Source organism: Periplaneta americana, chromosome 8, assembly GCF_040183065.1.
Source record: "Periplaneta americana isolate PAMFEO1 chromosome 8, P.americana_PAMFEO1_priV1, whole genome shotgun sequence".
Taxonomy (NCBI): domain Eukaryota; kingdom Metazoa; phylum Arthropoda; class Insecta; order Blattodea; family Blattidae; genus Periplaneta; species Periplaneta americana.
The window spans coordinates 42,671,451-42,693,830 of record NC_091124.1 but is presented as its reverse complement, the minus strand read 5'-3'; the positions used below and the strand labels follow the sequence as shown (position 1 = coordinate 42,693,830).

The 22,380-nt window shown below is 36.2% G+C and overlaps 1 protein-coding gene across 1 annotated transcript in view; it reads right to left on the bottom strand.

Annotated features, from left to right (window-relative positions):
* Window positions 1–22,380, bottom strand: part of LOC138704684 (protein MMS22-like) — a 49,354-nt gene that overhangs the window by 25,277 nt on the left and 1,697 nt on the right. Inside the window, exons 3-9 of the mRNA XM_069832814.1 lie at window positions 20,309–20,455; window positions 16,405–16,555; window positions 14,189–14,413; window positions 9,931–10,044; window positions 5,856–6,068; window positions 3,101–3,333; window positions 160–436 (exon numbers count right to left, since the gene is read on the bottom strand). Of these exons, the coding sequence (XP_069688915.1) occupies window positions 160–436; window positions 3,101–3,333; window positions 5,856–6,068; window positions 9,931–10,044; window positions 14,189–14,413; window positions 16,405–16,555; window positions 20,309–20,455 (1,360 nt within the window). The remainder of the gene's footprint in view (window positions 1–159; window positions 437–3,100; window positions 3,334–5,855; window positions 6,069–9,930; window positions 10,045–14,188; window positions 14,414–16,404; window positions 16,556–20,308; window positions 20,456–22,380) is intronic.

Below are 22,380 nucleotides of genomic sequence, written 5' to 3'. Positions count from 1 at the left end.
GAAACGCAATATTTTTAACAGCAATTCATACTTTTAACTTACAGTTAATTAACGCTATGTTAGGTGGATTTTAACAAAGGTTGAAAAAACTGGGCCTTAGTTGTATATTTTCATTTTTTTATGTGCAAAGCATTATTTCTTGCCACAGGCTACACTTACCACTTCCTGGAAATCCACAGTCACCGCCAAAGTGAGGAACAGGGAGACGAAGTGGTAGAGACCCATTTCTGTGAGGGTGAGCATCTTATTCGGGGAGAACTTGGCATATATGCGGCCCTTCATCTGCTGCCAGTGCCGCGGCTGGTTGTGGGCTGCACAGCGCAGCAGGTGTCTGCCCAGCAGGCCCAGGAACAGACTGAAGCTGTCCTCGTCCTGTGCAGCTGCAGATGACTCCAGGCGGGACTTCACTTGCTCCAGCAGACCTGCCCCTGTTTTACTACACCACACCATACAGTTAGCAACAAATACAGCTGTGCGTATCAATCATAAATAGAACTGTCATCTGCCCCAGACTGATTTGCAAAAACACAACATTACTGTTCAAGACGTTTTATTTTTTTCGTGTCTTGAATAAATCTAAATACAAAAAACTTCTTTTATATGTTTTTCTCTTTCACCTTTTTAACACTTATACGTTTTTTTCTGAAGTCCTAGCAAAACTCCTATACTTTCGTGTAAAATTTTACCTCAGGACTAGTAGAAGTGGTCACTGTGGGCTAAAGCAAGGAGATGCACTATCACCTTTACTTTTTATCTCTGCTCTAGAGCATGCTATTAGGAAAGTCCAGGATAACAGAGAGGGTTTGGAATTGAACGGGTTACATCAGCTGCTTGTCTATGCGGATGACGTGAATATGTTAGGAGAAAATCCACAAACGATTAAGGAAAACACGGGAATTTTACTGGAAGCAAGTAAAGAGACAGGCTTGGAAGTAAATCCCGAAAAGACAAAGTATATGATTATGTCTCGTAACGAGAATATTATAAGAAATGGAAATATAAAAATTGGAAATTTATCTTTTGAAGAGGTGGAGAAGTTCAAATATCTTGGAGCAACAGTAACAAATATAAATGATACTCGAGAGGAAATTAAACACAGAATAAATATGGAAATGCCTGTTATTATTCGCTTGAGAAGCTTTTATCATCCAGTCTGCTGTCAAAAAATCTGACAGAATTTATAAAACAGTTATATTACTGGTTGTTCTGTATGGTTGTGAAACTTGGACTCTCACTTTGAGAGAGGAACACAGGTTAAAGATCTTTGAGAATAAGGTGCTTAGGAAAATATTTGGGGCTAAGAGGGATGAAGTTACAGGAGAATGGAGAAAGTTACACAACACAGAACTGCACGCATGGGATTCTTCACCTGACATAATTAGGAACATTAAATCCAGACGTTTGAGACGGGCAGGGCATGTAGCACATATGGGCGAATCCAGAAATGTATACAGAGTGTTAGTTGGGAAGCCGGAGGGGAAAAAGACCTTTATGGAGGCCGAGACGTAGATGGGAAGATAATATTAAAATGGATTTGAGGGAGGTGGGATATGATGATAGAGACTGGATTAATCTTGCTCAGGATAGGGACCAATGGCGGGCTTATGTGAGGGCGGCAAAGAACCTCCGGGTTCCTCAAAAGCCAGTAAGTAAGTAAGTAAGTAAGTAAGTAAGTACTAGTAGAAGTGGCAGTGCACAAACGGACAACTGAGGTGCTCACCAATACGAGATCTATCATGACAACTGGACACTTAAACCCTCGACCGAAGCACCATCTATTTCAGGCCAGGACATTTAAACTCTCACTTGACAGATGCTATCTCGCATATAATGTTGTGCTTCCAGGTTAAAATGTCCAATTTTGAAAATGTCCACTTGCAAAAATGTCCACAACAGAATGTCCAAAAGGAAAATGTCCGCAGTACAAAATGTTCACAGTAAAATGTCCAATGTGGGAAATTGCCCACATAAAAATGTCGAAGGACGAAAGATGAAGAAGAGCAATTCCGCTGAGGTATCCCCACCAGTATGGAATGTGTATGCTTCAATCATACATGGAACCCACTGGACTAACAATGTGGTTGAAGGTTTTCATTCCAAATTTCAAAGGATGGTGTTGACCATTATGTCAGTATTTGGAGATTTTTAGATCACATCACAGGTGAACAATATTCGACAGAAAATTCTCTTATACAAATTCGAGAAGGACACATAAATATAAGAGAACCCATTAATAAATGATATATAACAAACCAACGCAGGATTGAAGGAATAGTACGGAGATATCAAGAATATAACAATAGTAACATTATTAGACAATACCTCCGTGCTATTTCCTACAATTTGAAACTAAACGGTGATCAACTATTGCCATATGGAGAAGAAAATTAATGACTTCGGACATTTTTAGTAAAATTTGTGGACATTAAATGTAAAAGAAAATTAATAACTTTAGACTTTTTTCAATAGAATTTGTGGACATATAATGCAGTGGCCGTTTTATTTGTGTGGACATTTATGTAATGTGGACATTTTAGCATAGTGGATGTTATTGCAGAATGACATTAAACTGTGGATATTTCAACTCTGAATGAATGTTGCAACTACTATGATGAAATATACTATTGTCAGAGGGTTATGAGTCTGTTTTTCGTGGAAATTGGGAACCAACCTGGAATTTTCCTTTATTACTGGAAATATAAAGTGTCATAGATTGAGGGAACCACAAGAAAAACCTCAATGAGATTAAAAAACTTTCTTCTCAGCGAAAAAACACTACGAATTTTTGCAACAACCATCAACCCAATAATTTAATGTATTTAATGTACTTTTCGTTTACTTCAAGGTACTTTGAAGGAAGAGCAGATTGTTTACATGTTACTGTCTATACTTCTGGACTGACGACAGAAGCTACAGGTCTGCATCGTTAAGCTACCCCTTTTAAGTACATAGTGAGCTTTACTCCGAGTCTATAGAGCAACAACCATGAACAGTAAAAGCCTGCATGATATAACGACAAAACATTTCCTACTCACGTAAAGCAAGGTCAAGAATGAACTCAGCTACATCAGTGAGATGCTTGTGATTCCTGATTCCTCACCTCATAACAGCCATGGATTCTGGTGCTGCGCCCGGCACAAAGAAAGCACTGTTGAGGCGTCGGTGGTAGTACTCCCACAACATCATGATTGGCTCAGTTCTCAATTCCCACCACTCTGTGACCAGCACCGACACCAGACGCACCACTACCCTCAACTGGGGCTCTGTAAGGCTGCAGTTACCAGAAACACAGGCCTTAAGGACTGCTTCCAGCTGTGGGTAGTTGCTCTCCACCTAGCAAACAAAATAAAAAGGAAAATAAGTGTTATGAAGGCAATGCACAATTTTTCATTTCACGTTATTATCATTGTGCATAGATGGTAATTAGTAAAATATTACTCAACCATTCCAAGTTCCACCTACAGGACAATTCGTGGCGGAAGACTTACAGGTTGATTGTATTCTTGATTAATCAAATGGTTCTGCTAGTAAATATAGGTCTAACGAAATATGCCCCTGAAATTATTTTCTTTTCTCTTGAAACATGTATTATAGATTTGTTGGTTATACCCTTATTCTAGGGAGGGTTTCAATTGAGGCCAGTTCCAGAAGAACGGCACATATCCATAAAGTTATTGTTGTTGTTTTCTAATGCCAGGTGTTTAACAATAAAGTCATTTGACCTCTTGTACTCCAATATTTTTCAAAGATATTATCATGGTCAGCCACTGAAGCACAGATTTTGAGGTGTTCCGAATCCATTTCTTGGTTTGAGTTGCACAATGGGCAGTTAGGGAACTGATATATTCCAATTCTATGCAGGTGTTTGGCCAAACAATCATGGCCTGTTGCCAATCTAAATGCAGCTACAGACGATTTTCGTGGTAAATCGGGAATTAACTGTGGATTATGATGCAGAGAGTTCCATTTTTTCCCTTGAGATTGTGTTATCAAACTTTGTTTGTTGAAGTCTAAGTATGTAGATTTAATAAATCTTTTCACAGAGTAATATGTAGATTTAGTAGCAGGTCTGTAAGCAGCAGTGCTGCCTTTCTTTGTTAAAGCATCCACAATCTCGTTTCCCAGGATTCTACATTTATAAATGTTTTATCATGTTTATCTAATTTATATGTTTTTAATTCTGAACATGAGAACAGTTTTGGAGGAAATTGCTAGGGAGGGGAAAATATGGAGCGAAGTGAAGAAGTTGGCTACAAATAGGGTCCGATGGAGGCACTTTGTGAATGCCCTATGCTACTCATGAGTTTACTTAGTTGTTTCTGAATTGGAATAATTCTATGTGCATATAGGTTTGGTACATATTTAATTGTATTAAATATAGCCCCCTTAGAGTCGGTAAGTATGCAAATAGATTTTTCAGAAATTTGAGTAACACACTGAAGAGCAGCATCAATAGCTAGCAATTCAGTGTCAAGACTGGAGGAGGATGAACATGGTATGAAGTAACTTTCTTGATATTTTGGAATATAATACCCTGCTCCTGATGTCCCATCATCAGGGTTTAGAGATCCATCTGTATAAATTTGAAGGTGATCCTTATATGTACTGCAGATAGTTCCATGGAATCTTACTTACGAATGTATGGAGGATCATTTTTGGAATGATTTCCTCGAATTTGTATGCTATGTACTGGAATCACCCATTTCCATGGAGGTATTTCGTTCACAACTGGAGTTTTAGCAATGAATGTGTCTGTGATATAGATTGGTATTTCTTCTTTTTTTATTTTATAGAAATTACACAGGATATCATCTGACAGTTTGAAGAACATCTGAGATCTGGATGAGGCTTGCAATTTTAAATGTATTTTTAGATCCTTTTGTAGTCTGAGTGGTTCAATATTACATTCAATTTCTAGGACAACAGTTGACGTGGTTTTTGGTATTCCTAGGCATAATCTTAAGGCTGAGTTTTGAAGAACAGAAATTTTTTGTAGATGAGTTGCTGATGCTCCTCCCCATATTTCACATCCATAGGTCAATTTTGATCGTATATAAGCATTATAAAACAGACGCATTGTCGTGATATCTGATCCCCATTTCCTATTAGCTATGATCTTCAAGAGATTTAATCGTGGTAGACACTGCGAAGCAACATTGGTTAAATGTGTCTTCCAGAAAAGTTTTTTTTATCAAAAATGAATCCTAGGATCTTAGGAGTTGGATTGTCCTAAATTTCTTGATTATTCAAATGAATGTGAGGTTTATAGCTTTTTAGGCTATATCTTCTTGTGAAGACAGTATATTCAGTTTTTGATTGTGAGATAGATAGATTCCATTTGGATGCCCAATTACTGATATTATTTACAGCTGTTTGTATAACTCTTAATGATTCGTTTGGATTTTTGTTCGTAGCTCATACTGTAACATCATCTGCATAAATATTTATTTTTACATCAGGTATAACAACATCAGGTAAGTCATGTACCATTATATTAAATAAATTTGGGCTTAAAACAGAACCTTGAGGTATACCACCTGTAATTTTTTTGGATAAAGATAAATGATATAAATAAAGCAAATTTTATATGATGTAATTATTTGTTACTGCTTTAATACTGATATATCATTTGACGGAAATACACTCATTAAATAATTTGATATCATATTAAGGAAGTTTTACTGTATGAATCCAGAGATAAAACAGTCTCTTGACTTCCTGGACATTTAAAATTATTCAACTTTTCAAGTGTGTGTAGACATGGTCTGTGTGTTGTATGAACTCTGAGAAGCAAGTGAGCCGAGCTATAGACTGTGATACCATTAAAGAATAAGCCAGATTACAGGAACACATACCCTTCCGCTGTTAACTCCCACATACTGCCCATCTTCGTTGTATCCATTCAGCTGTGCTAGATGTGTGAGCAGCCACAGACAACATGTGACACTTTCTGAGCATTTGTACGAGTCTGGCAGCCTGAGGGCAGAGCAGTTGCGACTAGTGGCAAGACCTGGGGCTTTCTTGCCCAGCACAATGTCCAGCAGCTGGTTGACATACGTCCAGAATGACTGAAAAATGAGTACAGTGTACATTACTATTAGTATGCTGGATAAATATGACAGTGGACAACAAAGACAAAAACAGATTACAGTCAGCAGAAATTATATTTAGCAAAATAACACAGGCCTGTGATGAAAAAACTTTTTAAAAGATTTTAGCTCTATTTTATGTATATTATTTTAATGTACCGAAGTACATATGATATTTCTATGCATGTCCAACGCCGGGGTGGTATCCGGCGTGGCTTAGTGGATAAAGCATCAGCAAGTAGAGTTGAAAACCCAGGTTCAAATCCCGGCGCCGGAGGGAATTTTTCTCCGTTCCATTACTCTTTCATTGTATGATGATGCAGAATTTCTGCATGGAAATATCATATGTACTTCGGTACATTAAAATAATATATATGATATGCGTAAATCACTTCGTGATTTAAGACGGCGCTTATTCTGTCGGATCCCAGCCAACTAGTCACTCATAACGAGTGCTCCTCAGCACATGTGTGGACTTCGGTCCTACGTTCATAGACATCTATGACGTAGTGCAGAGGGCGGCCACTAGAGGGAACCCAAGAGTTGGAACTTAATCTGAGATGATTCTGTTCGACGCTGGGGTGGTATCCGGTGTGGCTTAGTGGATAAAGCATCAGCACGTAGAGCTGAAAACCCGGGTTCAAATCCCGGCGCCGGAGGGAATTTTTCTCTGTTCCATTACTCTTTCATCGTATGATGATACAGAATATCTGCATGGAAATATCATATGCACTTCGGTACAGTAAAATAATATATATGATATGCGTAAATCACTTTGTGATTTAAGATGGTGCTTATTCCGTTGGATCCCGGCCAACTAGTCACTCATAACAAGTGCACCTCAGCACATGGGTGGACTTTGGTCCTACGTTCATAGACATCTATGACGTAGTGCAGAGGGCGGCCACTAGAGGGAACCCAAGAGTTGGAGCTTAATCTGAGATGATTCTGTCCAACGCCGGGGTGGTATCCGGTGTGGCTTAGTGGATAAAACATCAGCACGTAGAGCTGAAAACCCGAGTTCAAATCCCGGCGCCGGAGGGAATTTTTCTCCGTTCCATTACTCTTTCATCTACTTTATGTATTTTTGTGTGCTGAAGCCAGAAATGGCGAGAAGAATGTAAAAGTAGCCGGACTGTATTGTATTGTATTTATTTACATTCCATGGTATTGTACATTGTTCCACAGCTAGAATATGGAACATGTCAAAAAAATCTTAATAGTACTACAAAGTCTTAATTATAGTCACAGTCTAGTTGAAATATATACAGAAGAGTTTTACAATATAGTCTACTAGCACAACACAAAGGGTTAGTATCATTACTTAATACAACACAGAAATATTCATGAGACATTGTTGAATGTCATGAATTCACCTACAGAATAGAAGGCATAAGAAGTAAGGTACTTCTATAATTTCGCCCTAAATAATATTTTATTTTGAATTTGGCTTTTTTATCCATAGGGAGGCTATTATAACATTTTTACTGCCATATAACACCCTCCTTTTTGATAGCACGATAGAATTACTGATGGAGTATGAAAGTCATTTTTTATGCGTATTTATGCTATGAACTGTTGTTAGTTACAAAGTTTTCACGATTACATACGAGGAAGATTATTAGTGAAAAAATATACTGACAATCATGGGCATTATTTGTAGTTTTTTTTAAATAGCCCTACACGATTCCCTAGATTTAGCACCTACTATTATTCTAATTATTATTCTTTTTTGTAATAGAAATATGCTGTTAACATCTATGTAATTTCCACAGAATATTATTTCAAAATTCATTATCGAGTGGAAGTATGCATAGTATATTGTTTTTTAGGCATTGATATTGCATAGATCTAATAGTAAAACATGCTTAGGGATAATTTATTTAATATGATTTTTCCAATTTAACACATTATCGATTTGTAAGTCAAGAAATTTGGTTGTTCTTGTTTCTATTACAGACCTATTGTTAATTATTGCGCTTAAAATTTGCGAGGTTGAATTTGGACACGATTTAAATTGAATTATGTTAGATTTGTTACAATGTAATACTAATTTATTGACTGAGAACCAGTCACATATTTTGAGGAGAATTACCTCTGTTGAAGATTTGAATGTGTTGGAGTTATTGGCTGTAATTACTGTACTTGTATCATCTGAAAATGACCTACATCTTTTACTAGGGGGCAAGATCATTTATGAACACTAGAAAAAGTAGGAGACCTAATATTGATCCTTGTGGAATTCCATTATTAATAGTTCCCCATGTCGAGGTAGATTTCATAGTTGTATTGATTTCGACTTTCTGTTTCCTATCTATGAGATATGAGTGAAACCATCAATGTGCAATGCCGTCAATTCAATAATAATGTAATTTTTTTAGTAGCATTTTATCATTTCTACAGTCAAATGCTTTGGATAAATCCTTCCAACTTGTAATTTTTTATTAACTGCCTCCAGAATTTTGTCAGTTAAACTAAATGTTGCATTTTCCATCAGTGGCGCTTCCTCGGGGGAGGGAAGGGAGGAACGTCCTCCTCACATTTTTCTTCTTTTGAAAGTAAATGCCAAATAAAATGTGTGCCTTGAAATTCGAGGAAGATTCGATAATTTTTAAGTTCACAGCTACAAGCAAACCTCGGTTGATCGAGTTTTAAACGACGTGCGCTCATATGCTGCTAGAAAACTATGAGAAAGATGCGAGATTGTTTGTGTGGAGGAAAGTCAATCCATTCCTCCTTTACTGCAGTTAGCACACATAGACAACAGCGCTCTAGCTGCCAGAGAAAGAAGCAGAGTTTTAAAGCAAGTAAATGAATGGATAGGTAGGAGATCTTCCTCTGAATCAGTTATGGGCAGGAAATAGAAACCGACTGGTCGTGCAGCAAGCTCGCTACCGCTGCCATCTAACGATGTTGCATTCAATCAGACTATAAGACATCTAGGAGGAGACACAATAAAAACAGTTTTAAAGCAACGCTATAAAAGACACCATATAAACTTTGTTTTAATTATAAATCAAACATATTATTCGTTGCACTTTATATAGGCTACTATTCATGGTTTGAAATTTTCAAGGATATTTGAAAGTTAAAGTCTGGTTTATATAAAACAAAGAGGAAGTAGTTCTACGTTAGTGTTGCAGATTTTTTTGGCCCCCCGAAATTCACTTCCATTCATTGTGTACTAGATAGGGCAACAGCCAAGTTGTCAGTTTTGTACAAATATATTTGAAATTGGAAGCAGGTACTCCAAATTACATTATTTTAACATAAAAAATTAATTGGCCACCGGCAGCTTTTAACAATAATGGTAGTATGACTTTACAAGAACTGACATTCTTCAAAAGCATGTGATATTGAACTTGTAAAATGTACATGTGGCAACACAGACCACGTGGGTGGGTGCAGTGTTCTCGCTTTCCTAACAGATTATTTCCCATTCCCACTTCAGTAAAACGGTTCTGGTTACGTGTTAGTAGTTGGTCTCTTCCAACACATGTGATGCTGTAGTGTGCTCGAAAAATGCTGCGAGGTTGTTAATTTCCTTGTAATTGTAATTTGTGCAATTATTCAACAATGAATGGAAGTGAAAACATTATATATTTTTTGGAAAATTTAGGAAACTCAGTTTACAAGAATAGAAGGAAAGGCCAACCCCAACACAACCTGGTCTTACATGTATGCATGTAGGCTAATTTGTAGCATGTTTCATTCAAGAAGGTGTCATTTCGTGCTGTTAACTTCTTTCCTCCTCTTAAGAAATACGCAGGAGCCGCCACTGTTTTCCATGCAATTGTAAATTAAGAGAACTGTGAACATAACAGTCAAAAGATGTTCTGACCTTGCCATGCTCCACCTGGTGAAGTCTGTTGATGTATAGCTGCATCATCAGCCACAACTCCCTGACACATGTGCAGCTGAAGGGTGTCCTCTTCAGCAATGCGTTCAACTGGGTCTGCAACAAAAATTATTAAATTAAATTTCTTGTGGACGCATTTTTTATAGAAAATGCCAGTTTCGTTTTTATATTATTGTTGTACCTCTTTTTCCATGTACAGAGTCTTCAAACACACATTCATCTGAGAGTGTGCAGCCATGAAAGCACGCTGTTTGCCGACATAGTCAGATATTCATAGCCGCTTAAGTCAAGACTATTTATGCAAATTACAATAACCACCTAACTATGTCATAGAAGATGTTGGAAACGATGTTCTTATGCCGTCAAAAGAAATCTACTGTTCAAGAGAGCTTTTTCTTGCTCAATTTTAACAAATCACTTAACTTGCTTTTATCGAAATCTCTTATGACAGCCTTAGTGTCTGCACCCTCACTTGAGTTCCAGTAGTACTTTTTATGGTTCTTACGAGTCCAGTCTCTGATAATCTGCTTAAGGGGTTAGGTACAGCTTACATAAGTAAAATTTTTGAAATATTCAACATTTTTTTCCTCCATTACTGCATCTTGTAGAATAATGAAAATTAGTATGTGTAAAACACTGTCCTTCTGTTATATGAAACTTTTACGGTTTAAAAAAAATTATTTACATTTTTTTTTTTTCAAAATTCAGTTCGCTGTGCAGTGATGAAGCATTTCCCACATAACCCAAAAACCATCCAACATTCTGTGATGAAATTTTTTGTGTGTATTTATGCATGTCATATCTACAATATGATGCAAGAGCACTTCTCTACCTTTGATAGATTATCCGATAAAAAATAAATTCATTTTTAAAAATGGTCAAATATCAGTACTTTCTTCTAACACAAAATAAAAAAAATATTATTTATTAAGGAATGTAGTTGAAAGAGCATGATATAGTAAACATGAGTTTCAGCAATAAAATAAAAGAGAGAGAACATGAAAATGTTAACAAGTTTATGAGTTATGAGGGGAATGCTTCATTACTGCACAATAAACTGCCATCATTTGTAATTTTGAAAAAAAAAATATATATATATATATATATATATATATATACAGTGAGTCACTGAATTATTCGGACATGAATGGCATACGTGCACTAAGGACATTTTGCCTCTTTACACATAACCTTTGAAAGGAAAAATATAATTCTTTACTCTTCTCACATATATACAATCATATCTTAATTAAACATATACGTTAATAGTTATAAACAGAAACAAAATTCACAATAAATTGAAACTTAAGTCATTCTTTGGTTAACAAAATTATTCGGACACAGGATATCTTTCTAAATAAAATTAGTTCTGTATCTGTATAAAAAATATTCAATACCTGGCTGGCTTCCCTTTCATTTTTATAACTTCTGCTAATCATTCAGACATACTCTGCACCAATTTTCTTGTGTAAACCTTGCACAGGTTTCGCCATTCTTTCTGAAGCCTCTCCTTAAGATGTTATTTTCATTTTATTGGAGGTTTCCTCACGTGTTTTTCAAACCTGTCCTATAAATGTTCAATCACATTCATGTCTGAAGACTGCGGAGGAGGATGGAGTACCTTGGGGCAGTGGTACAGTGACCAGAGTTGTACAATATAGGATGTACGCTTGTAGTCACTATCTTGGTAGATGGAAACCGGTCATAAATCCCCATTTTTTCCGCACTTTGTTGTAGATTATCCTTCGGGAGTAGAAACTATGAATACTTGTCCATTTTTCCGTCAATGAACACTAGATTTCCAACTCCGCTTGCAGACATACACCCCCATACCATTGCACTGCCGACATCATGCTTAACTGTTGCTTGCATATTTTGCTCTCTAAGCTCTTCATTGGGTCTTCGCCATACTGTAATCTGGCCATCTGATTCGCTGATATTAAATTTACTCTCGTCTGAAAGGATAATTCGATTCCACCAATCCTGATCCTTTTCTAGGTACTCTTTTGCGAACAGTAGTCTTTTACTCTTGTTTCTTTTGTTGATGTAGGGCTTGTTTCTTGCCACCCGGCCATGAAAATTGTTTCTCCTGAGAACTTTTCTAACAGTCTCGGGATGGACTTGTTTCCCAATTCTTCATTGACCTCAGAAGCGATTCTTGGAGCACTTAATCTAGGATTTGTTTTACCTTCCGTACTATTATTGCTTCTTCTCGCATGGAAAATGTCCTTGGACGTCCTGAGTGAGGATACGATTCAAGTCTGTTTTCATCTCTGAATATCTCTAAACAATATCCGCCCCTGTGCTTTTCTTCATCTCTAGTATATCGGCTATGTATCGGTAAGATTTTCCCCTTGCATGGCGGAAGACCACTGACTGACGCTGCTCGAACATACTGTCTTTTCCTCTATGCCCCATTTGTTTCTGTCCACTACACAATACTGAGCTACTGAAGGCACACACTGTTACTGACTATTCGTGTATCTACCTACATTATTCTATAGATTGCAGATAACTTATCTGTGGCCTCTGATTGGTGTCCGAAAAATTATGTTGATGTCACATTATGGCGTATAAGGTTTCGAATCCCATTATTGCTTCCTAATCAAAGTAAAAATATACATTAAACCCACTATGTATTATCTTTGAAAAGTAAACTTTCCAACAGTTCACTTAAAATTCTTTATTAATACTTTTTACACATGTGGCCATATTATTTAGTAATATATGGGCATTGTCCGAATAATTTAGTGATTCACTGTATATATAATCTTTTTTAAATCGTAAAAATATTTTTTTCATACAGCAGTAGGACAGTGTTTTACACATACCAATTTTCATTATTGTACAAGATACAGTAATGGAGGAAAAAAATGTTGAATATTTCCAAAAATTTTACTGCTGTAAGCTGTACCTAACCCCTTAATTGGTCTCGAAGATAGTGCCAGCACCGACTCAATCCTCTAAATGAAATCTCAGTCCCGTCCTTGGCAACCTCATCTGCTCTCTCGTTATTAGACCGAGAATTTGCTTGAAAATGAATGTTTTTATTGAGGGTCATATTTAAGTTCTTGTATACATTTGCGTTTTGAATGAAGATTAATCGAATAACATCAATTTTATTTTGCATGTTGTGCATATTTCAACAGTTTTGGTGAAAAATGTAATTTTAATACTGCATATAATTACTTGTTTTGCCATTCTTTCAAGTTTTCCACAAATTTTTAAGATTAAACTTTAAAAAAGTTCCTTGAAGTGAGAGGAGTGATTGTTACAACCATGTTCAAGAAATTCGTGATCATGGGGGTGACCAAACTGCTGGTTCCTCAATAATAATGCTTTGAATGTGATGGGTCATTTAATATACTGGTAAACAAGAAGCAGTTTTTTTTTACCAGACAGTGTCAGTGTGATCAACACAAATTTGTAACATTCCATGATAGAAAACTGTGAAACAGACAATACAGCTATATTAAATTGGTATGAGTTTGAAGATTAGGTTTTTTTTTTACTCGGTTATTTAACGACGCTGTATCAAGTACGAGGTTATTTAGCGTCGATGGACTTGGTGATAGCGAGATGATATTTGGCAAGATGAGGCAGAGGATTCACCATACATTACCTGACATTTGCCTTACGGTTGGGGAAAACCTCGGAAAAAACCCAACCAGGTAATCAGCCCAAGCGAGAATCGAACCTGCGCCCAAGTGCAACTCCGGATCAGCAGGCAAGCGCCTAACCGACCAAGCTACACCGGTGGTTTTGAAGATTAGGTAAAGTTTTATTTAATAAATTGTAACTTATACCTAAATTATCTCAACCCCTCCCTACCTAGAATCCCTACATGTTCCAGCACCGATTTCAGTTGAATTGAATTATGTTCAGCCAGTGTCACGACATTCGCAGCATTCCGAAACCAGTTTTGACTTAACCAAGGAGGTTTTAAGTGCCTTAAGCATCTCTTAACTACCTGAAAATGTAAAAATATGTCTACATTTGTAGTTCTATTGATAACTTCCCTAACAATAGCGAAAATCTCAGCCTAAAAGACTGTGACATACTGACCTGAGCTAAAAGAAAGTTTGGTACATTTCCAAATAATACAGAACCGGTTCCAGACTTAGTTTTAGAACTATCAAAACCAGTAGATCAGATTGGAAACTTGCTGTTCTCAGGTTTAACCTGTCTCTCCCATTAAGGTGTGTGACACCCTATAGCCATCCTAGCTTCAAGGACTTACCCTTTCAAATTTATCAATTGCAATTGTGATGAGATCTGACAGCAAAAGCAGTAAGAACTCCTCGAATGTATTCCTGTTGACCTGCATGCGCTGCTCACTGATGTCCTGAGAGTCATCCAGCGTTATAGACAGTGTATGGCATCGCACCAGCTGATGCAGAACTGTGAGGTGGTACCAGCGCAAATCCAGGTGGGCATGGAACAGGTGGTATGAAGGCTGCGGGCACTGGAACAAACACAAGGATTGGATACAGAACAGTGCTGTCATGTGTCCTGTGTGTGTCAGATGGCGCTGTGTTCAATATTTGGTATTCTATATCCCAACCAACCTTGTTTCTGATATAAACAAAGAGAAATGGCTGTGATCTTCTATGCTCTTCACGATTGGTGATAGAATGATATACGTATGTGTTTCTACAAAAAGTACAGGGTCTGGCAAAATGATCTCTCCGATTTGAAACATAAATAAAAAGAGCAACACAGACTTAGTTACTTACTTACAAATGGCTTTTAAGGAACCCGAAGGTTCATTGCCGCCCTCACATAAGCCCGCCAGCGGTCCCTATCCTGTGCAAGATTAATCCAGTCTCTATCATCATATCCCACCTCCCTCAAATCCATTTTAATATTATCCTCCCATCTACGTCTCGGCCTCCCTAAAGGTCTTTTTCCCTCCGGTCTCCCAACTAACACTCTATATGCATTTCTGAATTCGCCCATACGTGCTACATGCCCTGCCCATCTCAAACGTCTGGATTTAATGTTCCTAATTATGTCAGGTGAAGAATACAATGCGTGCAGTTCTGTGTTGTGTAACTTTCTCCATTCTCCTGTAACTTCATCCCGCTTAGCCCCAAATATTTTCCTTAGCACCTTATTCTCAAACACCCTGAACCTATGTTCCTCTCTCAGAGTGAGAGTCCAAGTTTCACAACCATACAGAAGAACCGGTAATATAACTGTTTTATAAATTCTAACTTTCAGATTTTTGGACAGCAGACTGGATGATAAGAGCTTCTCAACCGAATAATAACATGCATTTCCCATATTTATTCTGCGTTTAATTTCCTCCCGAGTGTCATTTATATTTGTTACTGTTGCTCCAAGATATTTGAATTTTTCCACCTCTTCGAAGGATAAATCTCCAATTTTTATATTTCCATTTCGTACAATATTCTGGTCACGAGACATAATCATATACTTTGTCTTTTCGGGATTTACTTCCAAACCTATCTCTTTACTTGCTTCCAGTAAAATCCCAGTGTTTTCCCTAATCGTTTGTGGATTTCCTCCTAACATATTCACGTCATCCGCATAGACAAGCAGCTGATGTAACCCGTTCAATTCCAAACCTTCTCTGTTATCCTGGACTTTCCTAATGGCATACTCTAGAGCAAAGTTAAAAAGTAAAGGTGATAGTGCATCTCCCTGCTTTAGCCCGCAGTGAATTGGAAAGCATCAGATAGAAACTGACCTATACGGACTCTGCTGTATGTTTCACTGAGACACATTTTAATTAATCGAACTAGTTTCTTGGGAATACCAAATTCAATAAGAATATCATATAATACTTCCCTCTTAACCGAGTCATAAGCCTTTTTGAAATCTATGAATAACTGATGTACTGTACCCTTATACTCCCATTTTTTCTCCATTATCTGTCGAATACAAAAAATCTGATCAATAGGCGATCTATTACGCCAAAAACCGCAGTGATGGTCCCCAATAATTTCATCTACGTATGGAGTTAATCTTCTCAAAAGAATATTGGACAAAATTTTGTACGACGTCAACAAAAGTGATATTCCTCGAAAGTTACCACAGTTGGTTTTGTCCCCCTTTTTAAAAATAGGTACGATCCTATTCAAATTTTTATTGCACCATCTTACAGAAGAATGTTTGCCATTTTGATATCACTTTGTTTTAAAGATAATATCGTCCAAATTGGAGAATGCTGGGTTTGCAATGAAAGACCTGTCCTTGAGCAGAAAATTTTGAATGTATCAGAATGCCAGCTTATATGTATATATTACATAAGCAGTGGTCTTTGGGCTCAATTTATGTCAATAGCACGCGAATGTAAAGGCCTAAAGAAAGTGACACCTCGTGGAGGAATACATTACCTAGATATCATGTGTTTTTGTTTACATCCACTTTTTAATAAGAGTGATTACAGAATAGTAACTGAAGTACTGACAGTCTTTTTTTTTTTTTTACCTTGTTGCCATGGGGACTTGAAGAATGGTTGACAACGAAATCTGGAAGGTCTTTCAGGTTCCGCAGTAAGAGTCTGAGTGAATACAAGTTGCTGGACAGAGATGGAATCACACTGTCCAACAGCCAGATGCTATTCTCATCGGTCAGCACCCTGCAAATGTATTGAAGTAGATGTGCATTCTCATAGATTCAAAATAATTGGTTCTGCGAACTTGGTAACTATTGCCAGAAGCATATGGTTTGAGTGTACACCACAGTTCTGTGTTCACATTGATGCTATACATTTACGACACACTGGGATATCAGTGCTTTTGCTGGAAACCCATAACCAAGAAGAAGAAGAAAACTTATTTTCTTCTAATCCTTTAAGGTGTGCTTTGAATTCAATTAGTTTCATTGCCAGTGTACGCTGTGTGTTTTTCTGGGTATAGAACACACAAACTTAACATTGCCATAAGAATGTATGCATAAAAACAATGAAGAAATAACTTTATTACTGGACCATGTTTAGAAGTTAGCAATTTTTGACAATTTATTTATAAAACAAAAGAACATTGCGGTTGCCAAGTCAAAGCATGATGTTCTTTTGTTTTACAAATTATCAAAGCTTGCTAATTTCTAAACATGATTAAATTATTTATTCATTTTTTTATGCATAGGTTTCTTATGGAAATATTAAATTTCTATGTCTCATACCCAGAAAAACATACGGTATATAACATTATATCACAGTCTACTATATACAGTCGCGAAGCTCAATATGTAGTAAAAATGCAAACATGGGTAGTTGCCCACCACTAGGATCGCTACTATCGCCTCATCATCGCAGATCTCTCTCGTAGCAGCCGACAAAATATGTTACACTTTCGTTGTCGTGTTCTTTTGGAAAAAATTACCACCTTCCTTCCATTATTGAAATATTAAATGCATAAAGATAATTTATTATTTTAATGAATGCATATTAAATTCCACCATAAACTCGAAGATACCTGCAAGAAATAAGTTAATATAATTTTTGTTTGTGCAAAACGAACTGAAATTTACTATAATAGCTTCACTCATTCAAGATTATAGCGATAGTGATAATTAACTATGAAACCAATAAATATTAATTTGCATTTCTCTTTACAACAATAATAATGGAAATATGAATTAATGGAGTAACTTACGTGTACCGGTACTTGTAGTGTAGGCTTACGTAGTTAAAGTGGGATGAGGTTAAGCAATAATAATCACACCAGAATTGGAAATAAAACGTGATCAATAAATTTTATTGTAACAGAATTTTTCTACGTCTCTAGTAAAGCAACAAATAAAAATAACAACAAAATTAACAGCTATAATTAAAAACATATCCTTTGAAGAAAAAAGTAGGCCTAAGCAATAATAATCCCACCAGAATTGAAAATAAAACGTGATCAATAAATTTCATTAAAACAAGCTTAATTTTTCTACGTCTTTAGTAAAATAACACATAAAAATAATAACAAAATTAATAGCTACAATTAAAAATATATCCTCTGAAAAAAAAGTAGACCTAACCTTTATTTCTCTGGAAATTTAGCGGCCTAAGTGACAGAACTTTAACCGGTATCTAATGTCCTTTCGGTTAGACTGAAACATTTCATTGTGAAATTTAAGGATATAATGTATTCTAACAGTCACAAAGAACTTCAAATTAACAGTTTTGTTTCTGCACAGCATTCTTGTGGAAACCCAGGAACCTTTCGGAATCTTTCGGAAATCGGAAAAAGGATAACTCTGGCCTCTTTCTCTTACTGTTGCTACAATTTATAGCACTACAAACGTCTCCTTCTTGTCCCATATTATTATTATTATTATTCCAATTATTATATTTTAGCCATTAACATTTTCATTATAACCAATAACGAACATTTCATAAGCATCAATGTGAAATACGCAACGAGCTAGCACTGGACAGAAATACGACACAGTCCAAAGTCGACCATGGACTGTCTATTGTTTCTAGTTGCTAACCGCTTGGAGCGCTTTATCACGAGATTTGCAAAAAAACACCTCAAGCTTCGCGACTGTATATAGTAGACTGTGATTATATCACATTTCCAGTTAAAAAAAAAAAAAAACACTTTCGACAGAATATAACATCCATGCAAGCTATAATAATAAGTAAATAATTAAAATCAGTTTGCTTTCTTATAGTTGTCTAATGCTTGTAGTCCACTGATGTTCAAATTCAAACTATTGTTTCTTCTTTTCAATTTGTTTTATATTTCTATCATTTTTTAGTTAACATCTATGCATAAGTAGCTACGCTAAGAGAAAAGTCACTTTATCGAGTGTATTAATCCCTTACCGCATTCTGGGACAGATATGGCACATACCGGTTTTATATTCATATAATTTATAATATAAGCATATAATATTTCAAACTGCATACTGGGACAGATATGACACACTGTCAAGAATTGGATTTGACCATATGTGACATCAGTTGAGAAAGAAAGAACTACTTAAGTTATTTGAATAATAAACCGGTGTGTGCAAGACTGTCCCATGCGGTAAGGGGTTAAGTTGTTCTACTTGTAAAAGTGTAGCAACAAGGCTCTCGTTAACTTAAAATTAGTAATCCAGGTCGAAAACTGAATCCAGTTTGGAGAGAATTAAAACTTTTTAAATTTTTCCTATTTTAAGTGGAAAAGGCATGAAAGCTAAATGCAAATTATATGGTTTAAAAATAGAGGAATTAATTGCTACAGTGAAGTTACATATTAAAAATTGTAACAGCATAAAAGATAAATAAGGGAAAAAATTAGAATAGGCCTACTCCAATATCTGACAATGAAGATAAAAATTTAGAGACAGGTTCAGTAGTTGCATCTTCAGTATGAAAATGAAAGAGATAATTAGTTACGGACCACATATCCATTGAGAGAGACCATTTCTGAAGATTAAGCAAAGACAGCTTAGTCCCTTTGTTGTCTGAACAAGTGAAAAACAGAAAGAGGATTTTAGATAAACAAGTTGTAAAATTCTGTTATACTATAAACAGTTACTTCTGTAGCATTCAGCTATAAGACAGAAGAACTGGTTCAAAAATATGTTGTAATGTTTCACATCCCAATTCATATTATTGTTCAAATCAAGTTTTCAGGAATAACTCCCTGTAAAGTTGATTTGAATAATTTCGAGGGAAAAATTGTTCCGGGGCCGGGTAGAGTTCCCGGGTAGCTCAGTTGGGAGAGCGTTGGTATGTTTAACCAAAGGTCCCGGGTTCGATACCCGGCCCCGGAACAATTTTTCCCTCGAAATTATTGAAATTAACTTTACAGGGAGTTATTCCTGAAAACTTGATTTGCATAATACACGTCACTGTACGTAACAGAAAACCACAATTTAAGTTACACAGAGTTAATGTGCACTCAATGTTGGTTGCTTGATGGTTGTCAGCCCACTTTGAGGTCTGTGGATATAGAGGGAAAAATTGGATCAGTGTCGGGTAGAGTTCCTGGGTAGCCCAGTGGGAGAGCGTTGGTACGTTTAACCAAAGGTCCCGGGTTCGATACCCGGCCCCGGAACAATTTTTCCCTCGAAATTATTCATATTATTGTTAAAACACAGCACGTAGATTGATTCTTCATTATTCATTCTAGGTACTTCATAAACACTGAAACATACACCAATCTAAGAACAATTTGAGATGATTTACATAAGCAAAAATTTAATTTAAAAAAAAATCATTGTTTTTTATTTTTTTTTTTATAAATCATGATTTTTTTTTACACCTGGCAATAGATGACAAAAATTAGTATTACAATTTTAAAGAAAAATTGCACATGTTAACGTAATGTCACTGCATTTCACCTTACATCTCAATTAAACGCAATTATACCGTGCCCAGAACTATGGAATGACCTGTGTGTACCTTGCAATGTAGGAGCGAACAAATGCTAAGAGTTCGCAAATCTGTTTCCTCAGCTGCATGTAATTCACATCAGCCTGCAGACTCGGTGTGCTGCTCAACAAGTGAGCATTCAGTCTGGATGCTGATTCCAACATCATTAAATCTTTCCTGTACAGAAAAAGAGCCTTTTAGAAAACAGACACACGTACTTGGAATATTTTTGGGATTAATAACAGTTATTTATGATACATGTACAGTGCATCAGTTATTCATAGATTTCAAAAAGGCATATGACTCGGTTAAGAGAGAAGTTTTATATGATATTCTTATTGAATTTGGTATTCCTAAGAAACTAGTTCGATTAATTAAAATGTGTCTCAGTGAAACGTACAGCAGAGTCTGTATAAGTCAGTTTCTGTCCGATGCGTTTCCAATTCACTGTGGGCTAAAGCAAGGAGATGCACTATCACCTTTACTTTTTAACTTTGCTCTAGAGTATGCCATTAGGAAAGTCCAGGATAACAGAGAAGGTTTGGAATTGAACGGGTTACATCAGCTGCTTGTCTATGCGGATGACGTGAATATGTTAGGAGGAAATCCACAAACGATTAGGGAAAACACTGGGATTTTACTGGAAGCAAGTAAAGAGATAGGTTTGGAAGTAAATCCCGAAAAGACAAAGTATATGATTATGTCTCGTGACCAGAATATTGCACGAAATGGAAATATAAAAATTGTAAATTTATCTTTTGAAGAGGTGGAGAAGTTCAAATATCTGGGAGCAACAGTAACAAATATAAATTATGACACTCGGGAGAAAATTAAACACAGAATAAATATGGGAAATGCCTGTTATTATTCGGTTGAGAAGCTTTTATCATCCAGTCTGCTGTCGAAAAATCTGAAAGTTAGAATTTATAAAACAGTTATATTACCGGTTGTTCTGTATGGTTGTGAAACTTGGACTCTCACTTTGAGAGAGGAACATAGGTTAAGGGTGTTTGAGAATAAGGTTCTTAGGAAAATATTTGGGGCTAAGAGGGATGAAGTTACACGAGAATGGAGAAAGTTACACAACACAGAACTGCACGCATTGTATTCTTCACCTGACATAATTAGAAACATTAAATCCAGACGTTTGAGATGGGCAGGACATGTAGCACGTATGGGCGAATCCAGAAATGCATATAGAGTGTTAGTTGGGAGGCCGGAGGGAAAAAGACCTTTAGGGAGGCCGAGACGTAGATGGGAAGATAATATTAAAATGGATTTGAGGGAGGTGGGATATGATGATAGAGAATGGATTAATCTTGCTCAGGATAGGGGCCAATGGTGGGCTTATGTGAGGGCAGCAATGAACCTCCGGGTTCCTTAAAAGCCAGTAAGTAAGTAAGTAAGTAAGTAAGTACATGTATCAAGTTCTATGTTGTCAATAAGAGTTTGCAAAAAAAAAGTGCTAGTCTGGGTGTCGAACAAAACAAAATCACCTTTAAGACATATATCGCAATATTTTTGAACATCATTGCTAATAGTAGGCCATGCATTGTTTGTCAACTATTTGAATAACTGAAAATTGCTTGTTAATGACACAGAAATATTTGAAAAGTTACTGTATGATTTAAAAAAAAAAAATTAATAATGTTACAGAAAACGAAAAAAGTGAATCTGAAGGAATTAAAGATAAAGTGGGTAGGGTAAACTTCAAGTTAATTACCTGCAAAAGAGTGGCAGTAATATGTACATAACCTCAATTCAATTTTATACACTCATTGTTAAATACCGGCATTTTACGTTTCATTTTATGTAATTTATTTCATTTCATTAAATATTCACACCACAATTAAATAATTATGTATTGGTAGTAAGCATATGGCAGCCACCATCTTACTCAATAGAGGTCCAGGAAACATATTTTTCCCTTAAGAGTGTAAAGAGGCTCGACACAATTTCCTTTTGTTTCACTAGCTTCTGTAGGATGAATAAAGTGATAAACTTGTGATTTTAGTTTGCATCCACAAATACTTTTATCATAAAAATTGTCTCGAGAGGTCCAAGATGCAATACTAAGGAACCTGATCATTTCCCTAGTAATT